The sequence below is a fragment of the Populus trichocarpa genome, chromosome 14 (genome assembly GCF_000002775.5).
Source record: "Populus trichocarpa isolate Nisqually-1 chromosome 14, P.trichocarpa_v4.1, whole genome shotgun sequence".
NCBI lineage: Eukaryota > Viridiplantae > Streptophyta > Magnoliopsida > Malpighiales > Salicaceae > Populus > Populus trichocarpa.
In genome coordinates this window covers 5,076,695-5,093,598 of record NC_037298.2, presented here as the reverse complement: position 1 = coordinate 5,093,598, position 16,904 = coordinate 5,076,695, and the positions used below count along the sequence as shown (strand labels likewise).

General features: G+C 32.7%; 2 protein-coding genes across 2 annotated transcripts; one reads left to right on the top strand and one right to left on the bottom strand.

The window, feature by feature from the left end:
* Positions 1-6,958: 6,958 nt before the first annotated feature.
* Positions 6,959-7,838, top strand: LOC7495239 (BON1-associated protein 2). The gene has a single exon (XM_024584958.2). It carries the CDS (start codon positions 7,077-7,079, stop codon positions 7,626-7,628), a length of 552 nt encoding a protein of 183 aa, XP_024440726.2. The 5' UTR covers positions 6,959-7,076; the 3' UTR covers positions 7,629-7,838.
* A 6,223-nt stretch (positions 7,839-14,061) lies between these two features.
* Positions 14,062-16,387, bottom strand: LOC7464910 (transcription factor TCP9). Its single transcript, XM_052447155.1, has one exon. It carries the CDS (start codon positions 15,985-15,987, stop codon positions 14,983-14,985), a length of 1,005 nt encoding a protein of 334 aa, XP_052303115.1. The 5' UTR covers positions 15,988-16,387; the 3' UTR covers positions 14,062-14,982.
* Between the last annotated feature and the right edge of the window lie 517 nt (positions 16,388-16,904).

Here is a 16,904-nt window from a genome sequence, read left to right as displayed (position 1 = left end):
TCGGGCTCTGTGAAGCTTAGAAAAAAGGCATCGAATGCTCCCACGCCCGCTTGTCTTCTCTTTTATGAGATATTGATTATCCACGTTAAAGTAAAGTTAAAGTTAAGGCAAAGGCGGTGACACAATATCCACATCACAAATTATAATAGTATGTATATCAGTAGATCAAGTTGATGAATGATGGCCCGCCTGTTATTTTTTTTTAGTTAGAGATTGAGGGTGTGATGTGATTGGAAATGTGGTGTAAATTATTATTTTTTTTAATTTTAAATATATTTTTAAAAAATATTTTTTATGTTTTTAGATTGTCTTGATGTATTGATATTAAAATAAATTTAAAATATATTTTTTTTTATTTTAATATATTTTTAAGTAAAAAATACTTTAAATTGTCATCGTTATCAAAATCTCGATGACACCCATTATAAACTTATGAATATGTTTTATTGTTTTTATTTTATATATTTAAGTTATTTATGTTTGATAATTTTAATTGATTGAATGATTTTCTATTTATATATTTCTCTTCATATAATTTTAAGGTATGAGTAAAAATCACTAATTAATTATTTAAATTCTCTCTTCTTTCTCGTTTTTCTTTCCTTGCTTTTAATTCCTGTTTTTTTTTCTTTCCCTACTTTTATTTTTCTTTTATTTATTATTCCGTGATGTCAGTACCAGACTTTTAATTTTTCTATAATTAATCGATTTATTAAAACCTGTATCGAATCATAATCAACTTTACCTAGAATTGATTAAAAAAAAATCCTTTATCTTTCTGTTTACAGTCGGGAAAAAAAATATCCATTGTTCATCTTCAAACACCAATTCCTCTGTCAGCCACGACCACGCGGCAACCGATCCCAGCCTCAACACAATAGTTGACGACGACGGCGCCTTCTTGTGCAGCCGCCAGTAACAGTTCCATCACCCAGCAGTAGATTGCCGATCACAACAGTGGCTGCACAGCAGATGAAGACGACGACGCTTCCTTGCACAGCCGCCGCAAGCAACATCAACACATTTGCCCCTTTTACACCGACAACAACAGTCTATCAAGGCAGATTAATTCACTAGTCCAGCGGCAGCAGCCTCTGCCACACCAGCGCCATGTCATCGACAAGTCAGTAGCCATCACCACGTAAGTTGTCTCTGCCACGTCAGCTGCATTAAATTCCAGCGTATTCCTATTAGAATTTGGTCTACAAACTTCTTTAACCAATGAATATCATAATGCCTGATATGTTTTTTTGCGCTTGTTAACCATAATTAAGATTGATATTATTTTTTGGTGCTTGCACATAAATATACAGCTCATCATGCAACTTGAGCTACTTTAATTTTTGACTTATTTATTCATTTACATTGAACATCCGACACCCAGTACTCTTAATTGATTGCTGATCATGGCTAAATTTGTGGAGGAAATTGGAACACAGTGTTGAACTAATTGCGTGTATTTAGACTACTTACTTATTTTTCTAGTTTAATTTTATATTGTGTTTTACTTACAAGTATCATTTGTGATCTCAATCATAGTCTTAGGATTAATAATGCATGTATTTACGGAGTAGTTGTCTAGTAAACAATCTAGAACTCATAGCTACCATATGGACTCGATATCTAATAATATTTTAAGGGATATTCAAAAGTATTACAACTGATTCGAGCTGATATGAACAAAATATCCACTCAGATAAAACCTTATAAATAAGATCGTCTAGTGAAAGTGAGCATTCTAATAATAACCGTAGGAATCATAAAAAATCAATGCCCCGTAGGAACCGCCAACATAATCGCTACTAGGGTCACAATGACTTTGATGAGCCTAAGAAAAGTGAACATTTCAACAATTACTACTAGAGGTCAATTCATCTTACGAACCACCAATATAACCACAATCAGGGTCACCACGACTTTGATAACCGTGATGATCGAGTCATGAGACGTATCAAGGTAGAAACCCTGACTTTAAGGGTCACCTTGACTTGTGAATCTTTGATAAGTAGATTCGTGACATGAATCAATTCTTTGACTGGTATACTCTTTTGAGAATAGGAGGGTGAGGTGTGTAAAAATAAAACTTAATGGTACTGCTCAACTTTATTAAGAAAGTGTAGAAGAGTTTTTGGCTATAAGAGGTTAACCTCATATTACTGATTGGGTGGAGATGAAAACTAAATTACAAGAGAAGTGCTTACTCCATTCTTAAATGAGAAATCTATTAGACTAGTAAAATAACTTGAGACAAGGAACTAAGTCTGCTAGTGAATATGTGGAACAATGTAATGAATATAATATGAGGTGTGCTGTTAAAAAGGATGAAATAATGACTCTAAGTAAATTTCAGAAATGCTTGAAAAAGATCTTCTAAGAAAAGTTGTACTTAAAGATATGTCAAGAAACTCGCACTTGGATCTCAACCTGGTAATAGTAATTTTTTATTGGGTGCCCACAATGTAAATGCAATCCTAGTATTGCCTAGATGTCGAGGGAAGATAATGGTAAGAGTATTTTTTATTAAACACTTAAGATGATCTCAAGAATTCAATGTTTTAAGTGTCAGGATTTAGTCATGTTTCCTCTAATTATCCTAATAAAACTTTTATCAATAGAGATCAAGCGAGGAAGATAATAGCGATGATAACATGCACGAATCCAATCACAATAATTTTCAAGGTCTAAAATATGAGAAAAATGAGTCTAACCTGCTAGGATATGTTAGCTATATATATCCGCTAAGAATTTTTACTGCGGTAGGTAGTCGTTCACAATTGTTGGAGAACACGAATTTTGATCAGCAATATGCACAACGCAACGAAACTTCACACCGCAAGGCAGTGGAGAGGTACGTGGTGGGTGGGTATCGGAGATTGTAGATGGTTTTCGATCAATGGCTATTACAGTAGCATTAGCAAGCACTGCCAAAAAGAATTATGCAATTTACTGCTACGTCTTTGAGAAGACATAACCTCTTAAAATATTGAACCGAAAGTATAAGGTTCATATTGAAAAAATATAAATGATCAGGACCGAAGTGATACTTTACCTTAAAAAAACAGTACGTGGCAACTGGCAAAACTCGTTTTGATTTACTTTACCTTAAAAAAGCAGTACGTGGCAACTGGCAAAACTCGTTTTGATTTTCTTTTTTGTTTTTCTTAAGGATTTAACTCATTAGTTCATCTGACTCAGACCATATTTAAAAGGATTTTGATTTTATAAAACAAAACAAGTAGGAACAGCACAGATTATCTGACCCAAAAGGCAAAAGAGGATTTGGGAAGCAACGTTTGGTACAGAGCGACTAGTCTCTTACCTCAATGCAAGGGAAGTTGAAGATGACAGTAACTAAGGCCATGTTTGGGAAGCTATTTTTTTCATGCTTTTCCTGATCCTCAATTCTTCTTTTATTATCTTCTTCCACTTTTCTTGCCATTGAAAAATCCATTGACCATTTTAACCTTTGCAATTTAAACACTTCATCGTGTGCTTGGAAAAATAAATTTTTTTTTTTACCTCCAATAAACACTCCAACATATTTTGTAACAAGGAGAGTTTTCAATATTTACGGATCTTTATGCGTGATTGATGCCAACAAGAAACATGTTTTTTATGTTTTAATAATTACACGCTTCTTATTTAATTTAAAACTATGAATTTATTACTCATTCTTTTTAATTATTTTATTTTTAAAAACAGTTTTAACTAAATATTTTTAAACTATTTATTATTTAATAACTATTTAACAGCAATTATAAATAAACAATTATAAAATTCAACTGACAATAACTAAAAATACCTTTTATTAAATTTTATTTTTTTCAAACTACAACTATAAAAAGCTGCATAAACACATTAATTGTTGGTCATAAAACAAGCATATATCTTGTACACGGCGGCGGCGCCACCAATTAGAAAAGTAAACATAAAATTATACAAGCTTTGAAGCGACCTCAAAATGTGTTTTTGATGTGCTCTAGGAAAGAGCTTGTCTTCGACTCTTACAATTATTAGACTTCGTTGGAGACAGACTTTTTAAAAACAATATATGAGTTATTCCATCATTGTATTATTAAATTAACGTGATTATATTATTTTTTAAAAAATCATATAATTTTTTTAATATTAATTTAATCAGGTTTGGACAAGATTATAAAAAACTTATGAAATCAATCACTTTTTAACGGGGAATAGTTTTTTAATTTAATTTAAGATCTAATTCGAGTGATATTTTATTTATAAATTTTTCAGATTAACTCTAAATTAAAACTTGTGGATCTAAATACAACTGGCGAGCCTTTTAATTCTATGATTTTTTTTCCTTTCTCTTTTTGGTTGCGTGATTCTTGGATTTTAATTATCCAACCCTTGCTTGGAGGATAAATCTATGCACCCACTCTTAATCATTTTTTTTTAAGACTCGCAGAAATCACAAGAACATAGTGCATCGACTTCATTTAAAACAAAACACATCGTGATTCATCATGACAGGCTTCTGTTTTTAGTCCAAAGCACATCTGTACTGTTAAATTTAGACCAAGCAAGATCTTTCATTCCTCTTCTTTCTTTTTTTTTTTTTTTTTTTCTGATAACATAGATGTACCCGAACCAGCTTGTGTGTATCTCGATTAATCTCACGGATCCTGAAGTTAACAACCATGTAAACATCAAATAACCCTAAAAGAACTCGAACTCGTAAAGCAAACCTAATTTTTTATTTTTTATTTTCATACCCTAGATGTAGATGTGTGCATGATTATATTATAATAAAACATAAAAAGCAAATCTTTTTTCTAAAAAGAAAAACAGTGTGCAAGATTCAATTACAATTAACTAAACTAGGTACTAGTTGGCATCTAGCTAGCATTGAAGAAAGGAAATCAAGAAAACTATGAATCCACATGATCAATCCACGAGCTAGCTAGGAATGCTTTTAGACTAAACCCGCAAAGCATCTATATCTTGCACGACTTCAAAAGTCATCAACAAATCTTCGATATTGGAAGCGACCTAGTACGTATGTTCATTTATATAATTAAATCTCACGTATTTAGAGATAGTGCATCGAAGTTTAATATATACTTTTTAAATAAAATTAATTATTCAAATATAAATATGTCACCTTAACAAGAAGTTAAGGAGACAATGACTCGTACTAGTTAAATTTCCATGACATTGGCTGAATGAGTCATCTCTTTAATTACCATCTAAACAAGTTCCTTAAGCAAGAGCTTAGGTTAAATTCATGATTGAATGACGTGTGGAAATTTAGGAATGGAAGAGTGCACTCCAATTTTTTTCCAATTTAGTATCATTTAATATCGACGTCTCATTCAATATTTATGTTTGCATGCTACATATAATTAAATCCAATATATAGTATTCTATTTATTAATTTAGACGTATTAATTTGATGAATTGAGGAGATCAACATGTGATATTCCGTCATTAATTAACGCGTTGAGTTCTGAGAATTCATCGATTAATCAGTTAATTGAAATAATAATTAAGAGAGAACTTAAAAAAATGATAATAACATGTTAAAGAAAGGTTTAATTTTTTTTAATAATTTTCTAATAATATGTTATAAATTCGTTTATAGACGACTATGAAAATCTGGATTTACGTTAATTCACATTTTAAAATAGTTCAATATATTCCGCTGTTTTTTTTTATTATTATTAATTATTACCTTTTCTTATCGACTTACTACGACGATTTCCCCCCTTACTTATCCTAAGGTGTCATTAAATTAATCCAGAAGGAATAAATTAAAATTAATTGCTTTCCTCATCTATAAGCTTTGATTGTAAATAAAACCAAGAACAGTATTGAATGGAATTGTCAAGGAAATTGTATAGAAATTTTAGATATAAATTAAAGGCAGTTTAAAAGCAATACGTACCAACCTAATATTCCAAAACAATCACTTCCACTTAAATGGAGGATTGACCTAAGAGCAATGACTCAATCACTAAAATTTTCTTTTACTCATAAATGAGAACTCTTCCAAGTCTACATGAAACCCTGATCGATCATCTCACCTTAGATTTCTGGAAAAGAGAAATTTCTTTAGAGTAAAATTGTTGAATCCTGTGACTTCTAGTTATCTTATTTAATAGAAGTTGGAAATATAATTTGTTCATGGACAATCTGTAGATAACATATATTAAATCTCAAATTTCTTGATAAGCTCTAGGGATTTATCTTTTTAAATTGTTTTTTTTTAGAATTCTTAGGTTTTTTTTTCTAGATCGCTGCGCTACCGTAAGTGTAAGATTTCTGAGTTTTTTTTAAGTTGATAACACACAAATTAGTATTATTATTTGATTAAAAGTTAAATAAAATGCATAATTATTATTCTTAAACAAATCTTCTAATGCTCAGATAATTCTTTAATTATAATGAGAATTGATCGATATAAAATATATCGAATTAGAAAAATTGAGTGTTATTTTTTTAAAATATGTCAATATTACAATGTATCTGGGTTAGCAAAATCAGGTTCTTATTTTTTCTTAATGTATCAAAATCTCAACGTATCCAATTAACAAATTAATGTATCATTTTAAATATTATTTTTAAGCAATTTTTCTTTATAATTACTAACATGCACTTTCTCTCTCTTTGATTTGTTCTGAACATATATATACACACATTAATAAAAATATTTAAAAAAAAAACGCAACGCAGTCATTTTTTCATTATTTGTCATGATTTCTTTTTTTAATTACTTCTTTTTAGAAGAATGTGTGCTTGCAAGATTGTTTTAAAGACAATTTTTTTTACCAATGCATATATTGCCTAAGACCCATGGGAAAAAAAAAAAAAAAACTCTTCGTATAAGAGAAATTAACGTATGCAATCATTAAGATAAAAGGATTTTTTTTTAAAAAAAAAAAGAGTAAATAAGAAGAAAGAATATGAAGTTTCCTCTAAGCGACCTCTACTTTTTCTCGGAACGACCTTAACATGCTATAAAGCAGTACAGCCGCCTAAGCCCTCGAGCTCAAATTTCTAGTTTCGTAATTTAATATCTCAAAACACAACAGCACAGGCGCAAGAAATTCTCTATGTCGCCTTTCAATCTGACGGAGACCTCGTCCTTCCACACCATAGAAATCACTGTGCTATCATGTGAAGACTTGCGTATTAATGGCAGATCGGTGAAGAAGAACACTTGTGTTGTTGTTCGGACGGACCCTCTAAACTTTCGCGAAACAACAACCGACACCGAAGGAGGAAGCTATCCTTCATGGGACCAAAAACTTACTCTAGATATGTCAATACGAGAAACCTGTATAACCCTAGAAGTGCATTGCAGGACTCTTTCTGTGGATAGAATTATTGGTTCAGCAAGAATGCCTGTGAGTGATTTCATGGGAGGGTATTTCCCAGAGGGTTATTTGAGCTTTTTGAGTTATAGATTGAAGGATACAAAAGGATTTGAGAACGGGATTATTAATGTTTCGGTGAGACTAAGAGCGCCGGAATATTTGGCCAGGAAGAAGAAGGTCATCTTGCCCGAAGACAAATGTTCAACATCACGACCCGCGTTGGCATTGCCGGCAATGGATGGAAAGAATTATGACGGGGTTGACTGGTATTCCTGCTCGAAATACTAAATTTACGTACGTAATTGTGATGGAGGTTATTATTAATTAGTAATTGTTTTCTTATAATTAAGTTGGTTGTTAGTTTCAATTAATTATTTTGCGTGCGTGTCTAAGAAATTTGTATGATATTTTCATAAACAAGAGACTGTCTTGATCTACGGGTATCAGAAAGCTGTTGTTATTATTATTAATATGGAAAAACTACTCTCTTCTTTTCAATCAGCTCCCAAATCGTTCCTCTCTATCAACATGTTTTTCTTCCTTTTGTTGTTAACTAAATAGGTGGCAAGCAATACCTCTTAGCAGTTCATACCAAACTTTTTCAAACGCTGAAAAGAATATTCAAATGATGATAATTTAAGATAATTCAAATTAAATTAATTAAAACATGAATCGAGATATGAGTCCGAAAAAACATAATAAAAAAAGCAAAAAGAAATTATGATGAATTTCAAAAATGACCAAAGTTATAAAACAAAAGGTAAAAAAAACTCCGAGCCAACTCTGATTAACTTTACTAACCCGCTTTTGAAACAACCACATAAAAAAAAAGTGAAAAAAATAACAAAGCTCAAGAGCAAATAATTTAATAAAAATAATGAAATTAAAAAAAAGGTCATAAATGACAAGCCCATTTGGAAAATTTTAATTTTTTAATTTTTTTATATATTTTAATATAATTATATTATTATTAAATACATTGGGTTGGGTTTGGTCTGGAACCAGTCAGGTCAGGTTGGGCCGAATGCAGTCCAACAGACCTGGCCTCTCTCTTTTTTATTTTTTTTATTTGGGATGGACCTGGCCCAACGATATAGGTTAGGCCTAAATGGGTCTAGCTCATACCTTTAACTGTTAGCGAAAGCCAGCAATTGCAAGACGTGAATTAATTAACGTCCTGCATGCAAAACTGTGGGGGAAGACTAGCATGGAGATGGTTGGTGGTCATGCTGGGAGGTCCTGCGTGATGCTGGTAGTGGCAATGGTAGCAGAGACACGATAGAGAAAGTGGGAGAAAGCTGACGGGAAGAGAAAAAAATGAAAACAAGGGGAATAGTTGGTTTTTTTCAAACTTTGGCTTCTGATTGTTTTTCTCGTCATTGCTTGGAATTCATCCCTATTTTTAAGGGGTGGAAAAAGGAAATTTTATCTCTTTTATGGACAAATCTTGACCCTTGATATAAACCAGAAGAATCTCAACTATTGGCTCAAAGTGACCATCATGAACTGTCAAATTTAGTAGTTGATGGTTGTTTAAGTTAGTTTTTTTGGGTCGGCACCACAACTGTTGTGGTGTCAATCGGGAAAAAGGATCATACCAAATTGTAGTTAAATGTCAAACCATTATTTTCATGCAAGTTTTGTCAACTTTAATAGAGAGATGAAGTATTACATGTCGGTGAAAAATAGCCCACCGCGAACTCTTTTGAGGCAAAATGAAAAGGAAGATGAACAGTAACCAATACAGCGTTGTTTTGATAAAGTTCAATTTAATCCTTTGATTTGTGATTTCTCTCAATTACACCCCTGGTTGCTTCAAACTTTAAATTTTATCCAATTTTGCCCCTGCCGAACTTCAATATCAGCCCCGAATTGTAACGCATTTTCCACATTAGTCCCTGGTTTCATATTTATTCAAATTGACCATTAAATTTTTATTTCTCATCAATTCCACCCTTGATTTCAATCTATCAAGCCTTTATAATTCAGCGCCTTTTGCAAATTAGTTCTTAACTGTAAATTTTTTCAATTTAGCCTTTAATTGACCCTAAACTTTTTATTTTCTTGTGATTTTACCCCTGATTTAAACCAATTAACTTGATAAAAATTAAAGTTGATCCTCTAAAATTTCAATCTTCTCAATTAAATCCAAATTGGGCTTCCAAACTTAATTTTTCACCAATTAAGCCCCAAATAAAATTAATTTGACTCATTTAAAGTATAATTAAGTCATTATAGTACCTATTTAAATCATTTAATTGGACCCAAATTAATTCTTTAATATAATTAGATTCTCAATTTGGCCCATGATTAAATCAAATTGGTATAATAAAAATCTAATTATATCCCCCAGCTTAATTTTTATGTAGATTTGTTCAAAAATCATTTGATTTGGTCTTGAATTCGTATTATTTCTCCAGTTTGGATAAAAAATGTATAATTAGGCTCTTAATTTGTCAAAAATTTCAGTTTATTGTTCTATATATTTGGAATCCTTCCTAGCATGCTATTTCCAAAATATCAGTTTTTTGCTATTATTATTTATTTATTATTAAAAAAAGTAAAATTTTAGAAGATAATCCAAAAATAAGTTATAATACTTTGACGCGACTTTTGAATTTTGATATAAGTTAGTTTTTAACTTTTGATTCATCCAAGGTTATAAATGTATTTGGTTATGTATGACCAACTTTTGACTTAAATCAAAAGCTTACAAAATCATGTCAAACTTTTTATTTAATAAAAAATTATTTTTTTTACTTTTGATCCATGAATTTTAATTCGTGCGTACTATGTAATCTTAAGAAATTTTTTTGAGCTATTTTTACTATATATATATATACACTTTTAATTTAAATATCTCAACTCATTTTCTAAAAATATTTAAGAATAATTACAAAAAAATACATTTTAATAAACTAGCTAATGAACCATTCTTTAAAAAATATTGAAGTATAATTATATAAAAAAAAATTTAAATCAATACCTAGTGTAAAAATCATTTTTGATAAACTAGTTAATGGACCCTTATTGCGTTGTTAGTGGGATTCAAATTAATCTCGATCTCAGTATAGAAAGGCATCAATATTATTGGTATGTTTTTTAATATCAAGAAACTTGTTAATTAAAGAATGAGATCAGAGTGTTTGTGTTGAATGCAATTAATTAAAAAAAAAATTAATCTACGAATTGAAATAAAAAATCATGAATGTTAATTAAAGGCTAAAGTGAAAAGTTAATTTTTATAGTAAAAAAAAAAGGATAAAAACAAATGTAAATATTTGCCATAATTGTCCTTTTCTTTTATATATATTATTTTATTTATCTTGGAGATTTGAAATGGTTGTTAAATACAAATGATTTCTTTTATTATAAATGCATAATTCATATAGAGTCAATATATCTCAAATTCAAGAAGAAAAAAACAAGGTAAATTATAATAAGAAAAAATGGGTCCGAGTTTTGGATTATAAAATTTCAATTGAAAACTTGTTTTACATGAAAACACCATAAAAATAATTAGAAAACTCTCTCTAAGTCAATTTGTAACCCTAAAATACTATTTAATTACTCTAAAATATAAAAACACCTAATAGAGAGAAAAAAAACTTTACATTTAAAATTGATATATTTTAGTTTTTTTCTTATAAATTGGGGACTGGAACATAAAAACCGGCGAGGAAAAATAAAATTGATCTATTTTAGTTTTTTTCTTATAATAACTAACAATTTAATTTAATTTTAATTGCTAGTGTTAATTAATAATGAGCTCTCGTTACATTATGACGTGGCACCTGGACACTTCCAATGTCATCACACGGAAACTTTAACGTGGGCCCCGACCTTTGATGGGCCAGCAAAAGTAAGGACTCGAGGAAAGGGCGGTAGGCCACCCATTAATTATCCCCTTTTTTAATCTTTCCGTGAGGCTGGTCCATTTCTAAGCTTAAGGCCCCCACTGATTTAGAAGATCCGGTGGTGGCGCTGTCGTGGTGGTGAATGGGACCCAACGACCATACCCAAGTCGTGATATTTTTAATGGTGACAAGCATGCCGGCATAAAAAACACAAGCAACCTCAACTCCCACGCTCCACAGCAAATGTGAATGAACCGTGCCTAATTCTCCGCCATGTTTTGAGACGAGAGCTTTTTTAAACGTGGCTTTGGCCTCCGAGGTTAATTTAATTACCTGTTAATTAATTTTAAAGAGTTGATTCTGGAGTTGATTTTATTTAATATAGTTTGAATTCATAAATCAATCCATGATCGGATCAAAATTAAATCATCATCTTTCTAACTCTTTTTTTTTTTTTAATTTTTAAAAAGGTGAAATTGGAACGAGAGGAAAAGCCCGCGCGACACTTGATGGCAGCCTATCTTTCAGGCGCATCGCATTCACATCACGCCTGAACTGCGACCTGAAGCTGTGTACGTGGACCACTTCCTCCGGGGTGTCTGGCTTTCCGATAGATAGAGAATAGGCCATTGACCATCGTAGTGTAGCCCACAATTGGTTACAGTCTTCACGGTAGTCAGAAGAGAAGGCCCATATAAGACAATTTAGCCTACAACATCTTGTCCCTCGTTTGCTATCAATCGAGGACCCCGACTTTCATGCTGTTTGTATTTAGGTTTGTTTTTAAAATATATTTATCATTAATAATATTAAATAAATTTTTTTAATTTTTTTTATTAATCGTAATGTATTGAAATTAAAAATTGAAAATTTATTTTTAAATAGAAAATATTTTTAAAAATATCATATATCGTGTTACTAAACACATGTTTTATGTTAATTACTCTCTTTCCTTCTTTTTGTCACCATGCTCTTGGATTGATTACCTGACAAGTATTAGCCAACGGTCGATATTATTTGATTTTTATTTTTATATAATTTGTAATGTTTGGGTTAGTTTACGCGCATTATAATTAATCCCCGAATCCACTAAACACTCTGCAAGCCCAATAAACAGGCAAGGCACCGCGAGAGTGACAAACATGCATATAAAAGGTCGAACCTGGATGCAGAGGCAAAGAATTCTCTGCTAGAACCGTTAGGCCACGAACTCAAGTGGATATTATTTGAATTTTAGTAGAGAAGAGGATGAGCCTATCACGGGGCATTAGTTGGTTTTGTATTAATTTACACGGTAGTTGTGGGTTGGATAAATTTTATAGTTCTAATGAGTGATTTAATTATTTTTAAACTTTACGAAGTTATGAGTTTATATATATATATATATATATATATATATATATATATATATAAAATCTCACGAGGATGAGACCCGAACAAATTGGAACTTTATACAAATCAACGTTGAATGCTCATCAGAAAGAGAGGCTGTCCGAGTCACTAGAATCATAAAAAAAAAAAAAATTATTATTATTATTTTCTTCACAAATCGTAAATTCGGTCCCTTGAAAAATAAAATAAAATAAAACAAAATAAAGGAAGCTGATCCAGAAGCACAGTTAACAATTGCCCCATCCACGAATCATGGTTGATTGTTTTCCACAAAAGAATCATCATCAAGGAAAAACCACTTTCCAAATGGACCCTGTTTTCTCATTATCATGGGTGGACTTGTGGTGGGATTTGGGCTCCACCATTCCCATCATATTCCATGGTGTAGAGCAACAACTCCCAATGAAAATTATTGCAATTAAAAAGGCCAATTAGGCACAGAAAAACAATGTGTGCATGCATACATTTGCATTTTCACTTAAACAGTATAATAATAGTGCCTTCACCGTTCAAATATTAAAATTTTCGATTTTAGCGTCACCTCCTTTCATTTGACGGTAAATATTTGATGATTTTCTTTTTTTAATTCGAGAAAATCCTATTTTCAAAAAACGTATTTTATGAGTAAGTTTAGCGATGTTACATGAAAAAATAAATTGAAGTTAGGAGAATTTTCTCCGGTTTGATTTTGTAATCCTAGATTGTTTTTTGAATTTTCCATCTTGATAAATTGCTTTTTTGATGTTATAAGGTTGTTATTAGGTATTTTTAGATAAGAATAAATAAAAAAAATAAGCTTTTAACTGAAAAAACCAGTTAGACTACTTGAATTCTATCTTATGTTTTTCAAAAAAAAAAACAAAAGCAGAGGTAGCCACTTAAAAAAAAAATGACTTTACTTGTTGACCTAAGCTCCTTTTTTTAAGGCCCATGACTTCGAATCTAACCTCTTTATTTTTATTTTTTAAAATCCTCTATCTTGTTTATCATGTATTTATGGTTTATTTTTTTTTTAATTTTTTAATTTTATCATTTAATTTGTGTTTCTAAAAAATATATGTTTTTATTTTCACATGTCTAGGTAAAAAATATATGTTATTTTAAAATTATTTAGCCCAATGTAGTTAATGATTTAAGTGGTGAGTTTATCTTATTAAACTATAAAATAAAAATCAATCCAAGTTGTTGTTTAAATATATTTTTTAAATATCTTGAATTAATTTTTATTATATATTTGATTTGATTTTTTTATATATATTAATTTGAATTTTACAGAATGAACTAGTTTTTTTTATGAGTTATTCAACATCCAAGTAATAATTTTAACAAGTTAATTAAGATTAACAACACGTAACCGTGTTGAATCGATGTTCCTTGTTTATTTTATTTTTTGGTTATTTAAGTTTATTTTTTGCGTAAAAAAAAAATACGTCTGGTCCTCAAAATTTAAATAATGAGATATTGAAGATCACTTTGACTAATAATCAATCAATGAGATAAAACTAACATGGTACAGGGTCCATTTACAATTGTTTGTAACCAAACTTCAACATTATAAATAAAAGGAGCATCAGATACCGTCATCAGATTCATCACCAGTCCAACCAGAACGAGGGGCCCAGTTAAAAATTAAAATAAAACCAAGGGCCCACGTGTCAGTACTAAAGGGCAGGACCCCACAGTTACAGATAATCAAGGCCACGTGTTGTCGTTCCAGTCAATCCCCACTCTCGATCGGACCACCGAACCACCCCGTAGTAGGGACAAGCGGCCGCTTTGCAAACAATGCAAGAAAAGAAACGGTCCCATTCGGACCCCATTGCCTCTTCGGGACCCGCGCCCACGTCACATGATGAACCGATCATGATGTTCTAACGAAAACAAGTGCCCGTCTTTTTTGCATTGCACGGTCCACGGTGCCCAAGTCTTTTTCCCTTTCCCTTCTCCACACGGCTGCTGAATCATCTTTTCGGTATTTTTTCCGTCAGAGCATTGGAAGCTTTCTTCCAAAAAAAAAAAAAAGAAATTTATGATAGTTTTATTTAAAAAAAAAAAAAAAAACCCAAGTTTAGATTTTAACCCTAATAACTTACAAATACCACAAAAAATGTGGACCCCCTCTAGTCTCCTCTTATTTGCAAGTGGTTACTGTTGACCCACCATTAATGTGGACCCTATTCTCCGCCTGCTCTGACACTACTTTACACGTGCACAACTTTAAAACAACCTCACGTGAGCACGTGCTCTCACCCCCATCCACGAATTAACCCCCCCTTTATTTTTTTGAAGCTTAAGAAATACGTAATCCTGAGCTCGAATAAACTTGTTAATGGCGGACGCCACAGAATGGATTAGAAGCCAAAAAATCCACCAATGAAATCCTTCAATTTTTGTCATTGCTTTGAAGACCGAGACATGAACTGTAACTCTTGTTTGTCATAAATCTCTAAAGAGAAGTCTCTAAGCATGTGAGGAGTGCTATTAGTAGTTGTACTTGGAGTCCGAATAGTATGAGCTGAGCTTGAACTTGGTGCCGTCCTTGAAATACCCTTACCAGGTTTTGAACCAGAAACGGGCAGAGCCACAGCTATATTAGATTGCATGGAAGACACGAAAGATGAAATTGGCCTGGGAGAAATATTTATGAGAGGGCTAGCTGCAGCTGGGAACGTAAATATCTGGGGCTGGTTAGACTGTCCTGGCATGGACGGTACCATGAAAAAAGCCCCTGGAACGACAGTGTTTGATGGTATGGCCCACATGGGCACCAAACCCTGTGGTACTGCCGCGACTGGTTGTTGCGCCTGCGGCTGTGGCGGCTGTCGCGGTCGCGTCGTTATGGGAGCGAGAGAAGCTGATACCGATACGCTGTCGTTGACATCAACGTACTCGCTATTAGCGGGTCGTTTGCGCTTCTTTTTAGCGTTCGGTTCGTCAGGTTCGGCGCTGGAGCTAGTTGTTGTCGGGATTTTGAGGGTTCCATTAACAGACATGGCGATAGCAGGGACAGTGCCAGTTCCTGTAGCTGCAATTATCGCAGGCTCAGCATGTTCAAGCAACCACCTGATCGTTTCACCGTCTGATTTATGGCCTAATTCTCTGGTTAGTTGAAAGATCCGGGCAGCACATGTTGCGGGCATTCGGATCCTTCTGCCACGACCCTCCACCTTGGTGTGTCGGTCTTTGGTTGATGCTCGTTTTGGTGGGGTTACTGTGGTTAGTGGCATGGGGATTGCTGCGAACGGCACGACCGCTAATGGTGGTGTAGGTGATCTGTCCTCTGTGCATGGCTCTTCCTTGGGTGCTGCCGACATGTCGTTGTAGTTCTTCTTGTTTGTGGGACCTCCTCGAATGTTTCGTAATTCTCCGCTGTTGATTCTAAGATCAGCGGTTGTCATGCTCGCATCTTCTCCAAGTTCTTGCTTTTGTACGGGTGCCACAAGGAGAGGCCTGTCGCTGAGGAAAAAAAAGAGAAACCCAAAAAAGAAAGTGAGAATTGAAGGATCGATACAGAGGAGGGTTTGTACCTGGTAATAACAGGTTCGGAGAGCTAAGAAATGGGTTTTATATAGGCATAGAAAAGCAGGTTTTATTGCATGGTGATTTGTGAAGGGCCTAACATTTGATAGGGGAGATCTACGGTTACCTGCCAATCACCAAAAAGAGTTGGACACAGGAGATGATGATATATGGTAGGTCCCATTTATAAAAGGATCGTGATGTTATCGGTTTACAAATTGGTTTGCGGTATAAATGTGATTCTGAAAAAAAAAAATATATTTTTTTATAGTTTTAGATTAATATTCTTTAATTATTTAAATACATTGATTTAAAAAATAAAAAAATAAAAAATATTTTGTACCGCTCTTTCAACATACTATTAATTAATTGGTGGGGTCAAATGTGGTGAGAAACGTCTCCAAGGAGGACAAACACCAAATCATAGAACCCTTGTACGCTTGTGGTACTTTTTGTGTTTTGAATTTTCTTTAGTGGTGCCATCTTCCAATTGGTTTCAAGTTTCCATCTTTCCTTTTTAATCCAAGTGAAGGATTCTGCCCGTCTATGCTCCCTCATGGTTCTTCTTCATTGCCCATTCTCAAGAAAAGTTGCCGAAATAGTTGAGTGGTGGATGGATTGCTAAATCGATGCTGCTCTGCTCCCAAGTCCCAACCCAGTTTGAATTGCACAGGATCCTTCAAGCCCTTCATTATTCACAATGAAGATGCGAGAAAGCGAGTTGCCCACAAAATCAATCCATTTGAATTTTAATCGAGCCTCTTGTAGATTTCTTTAACAGGTTGTTCGTAACATT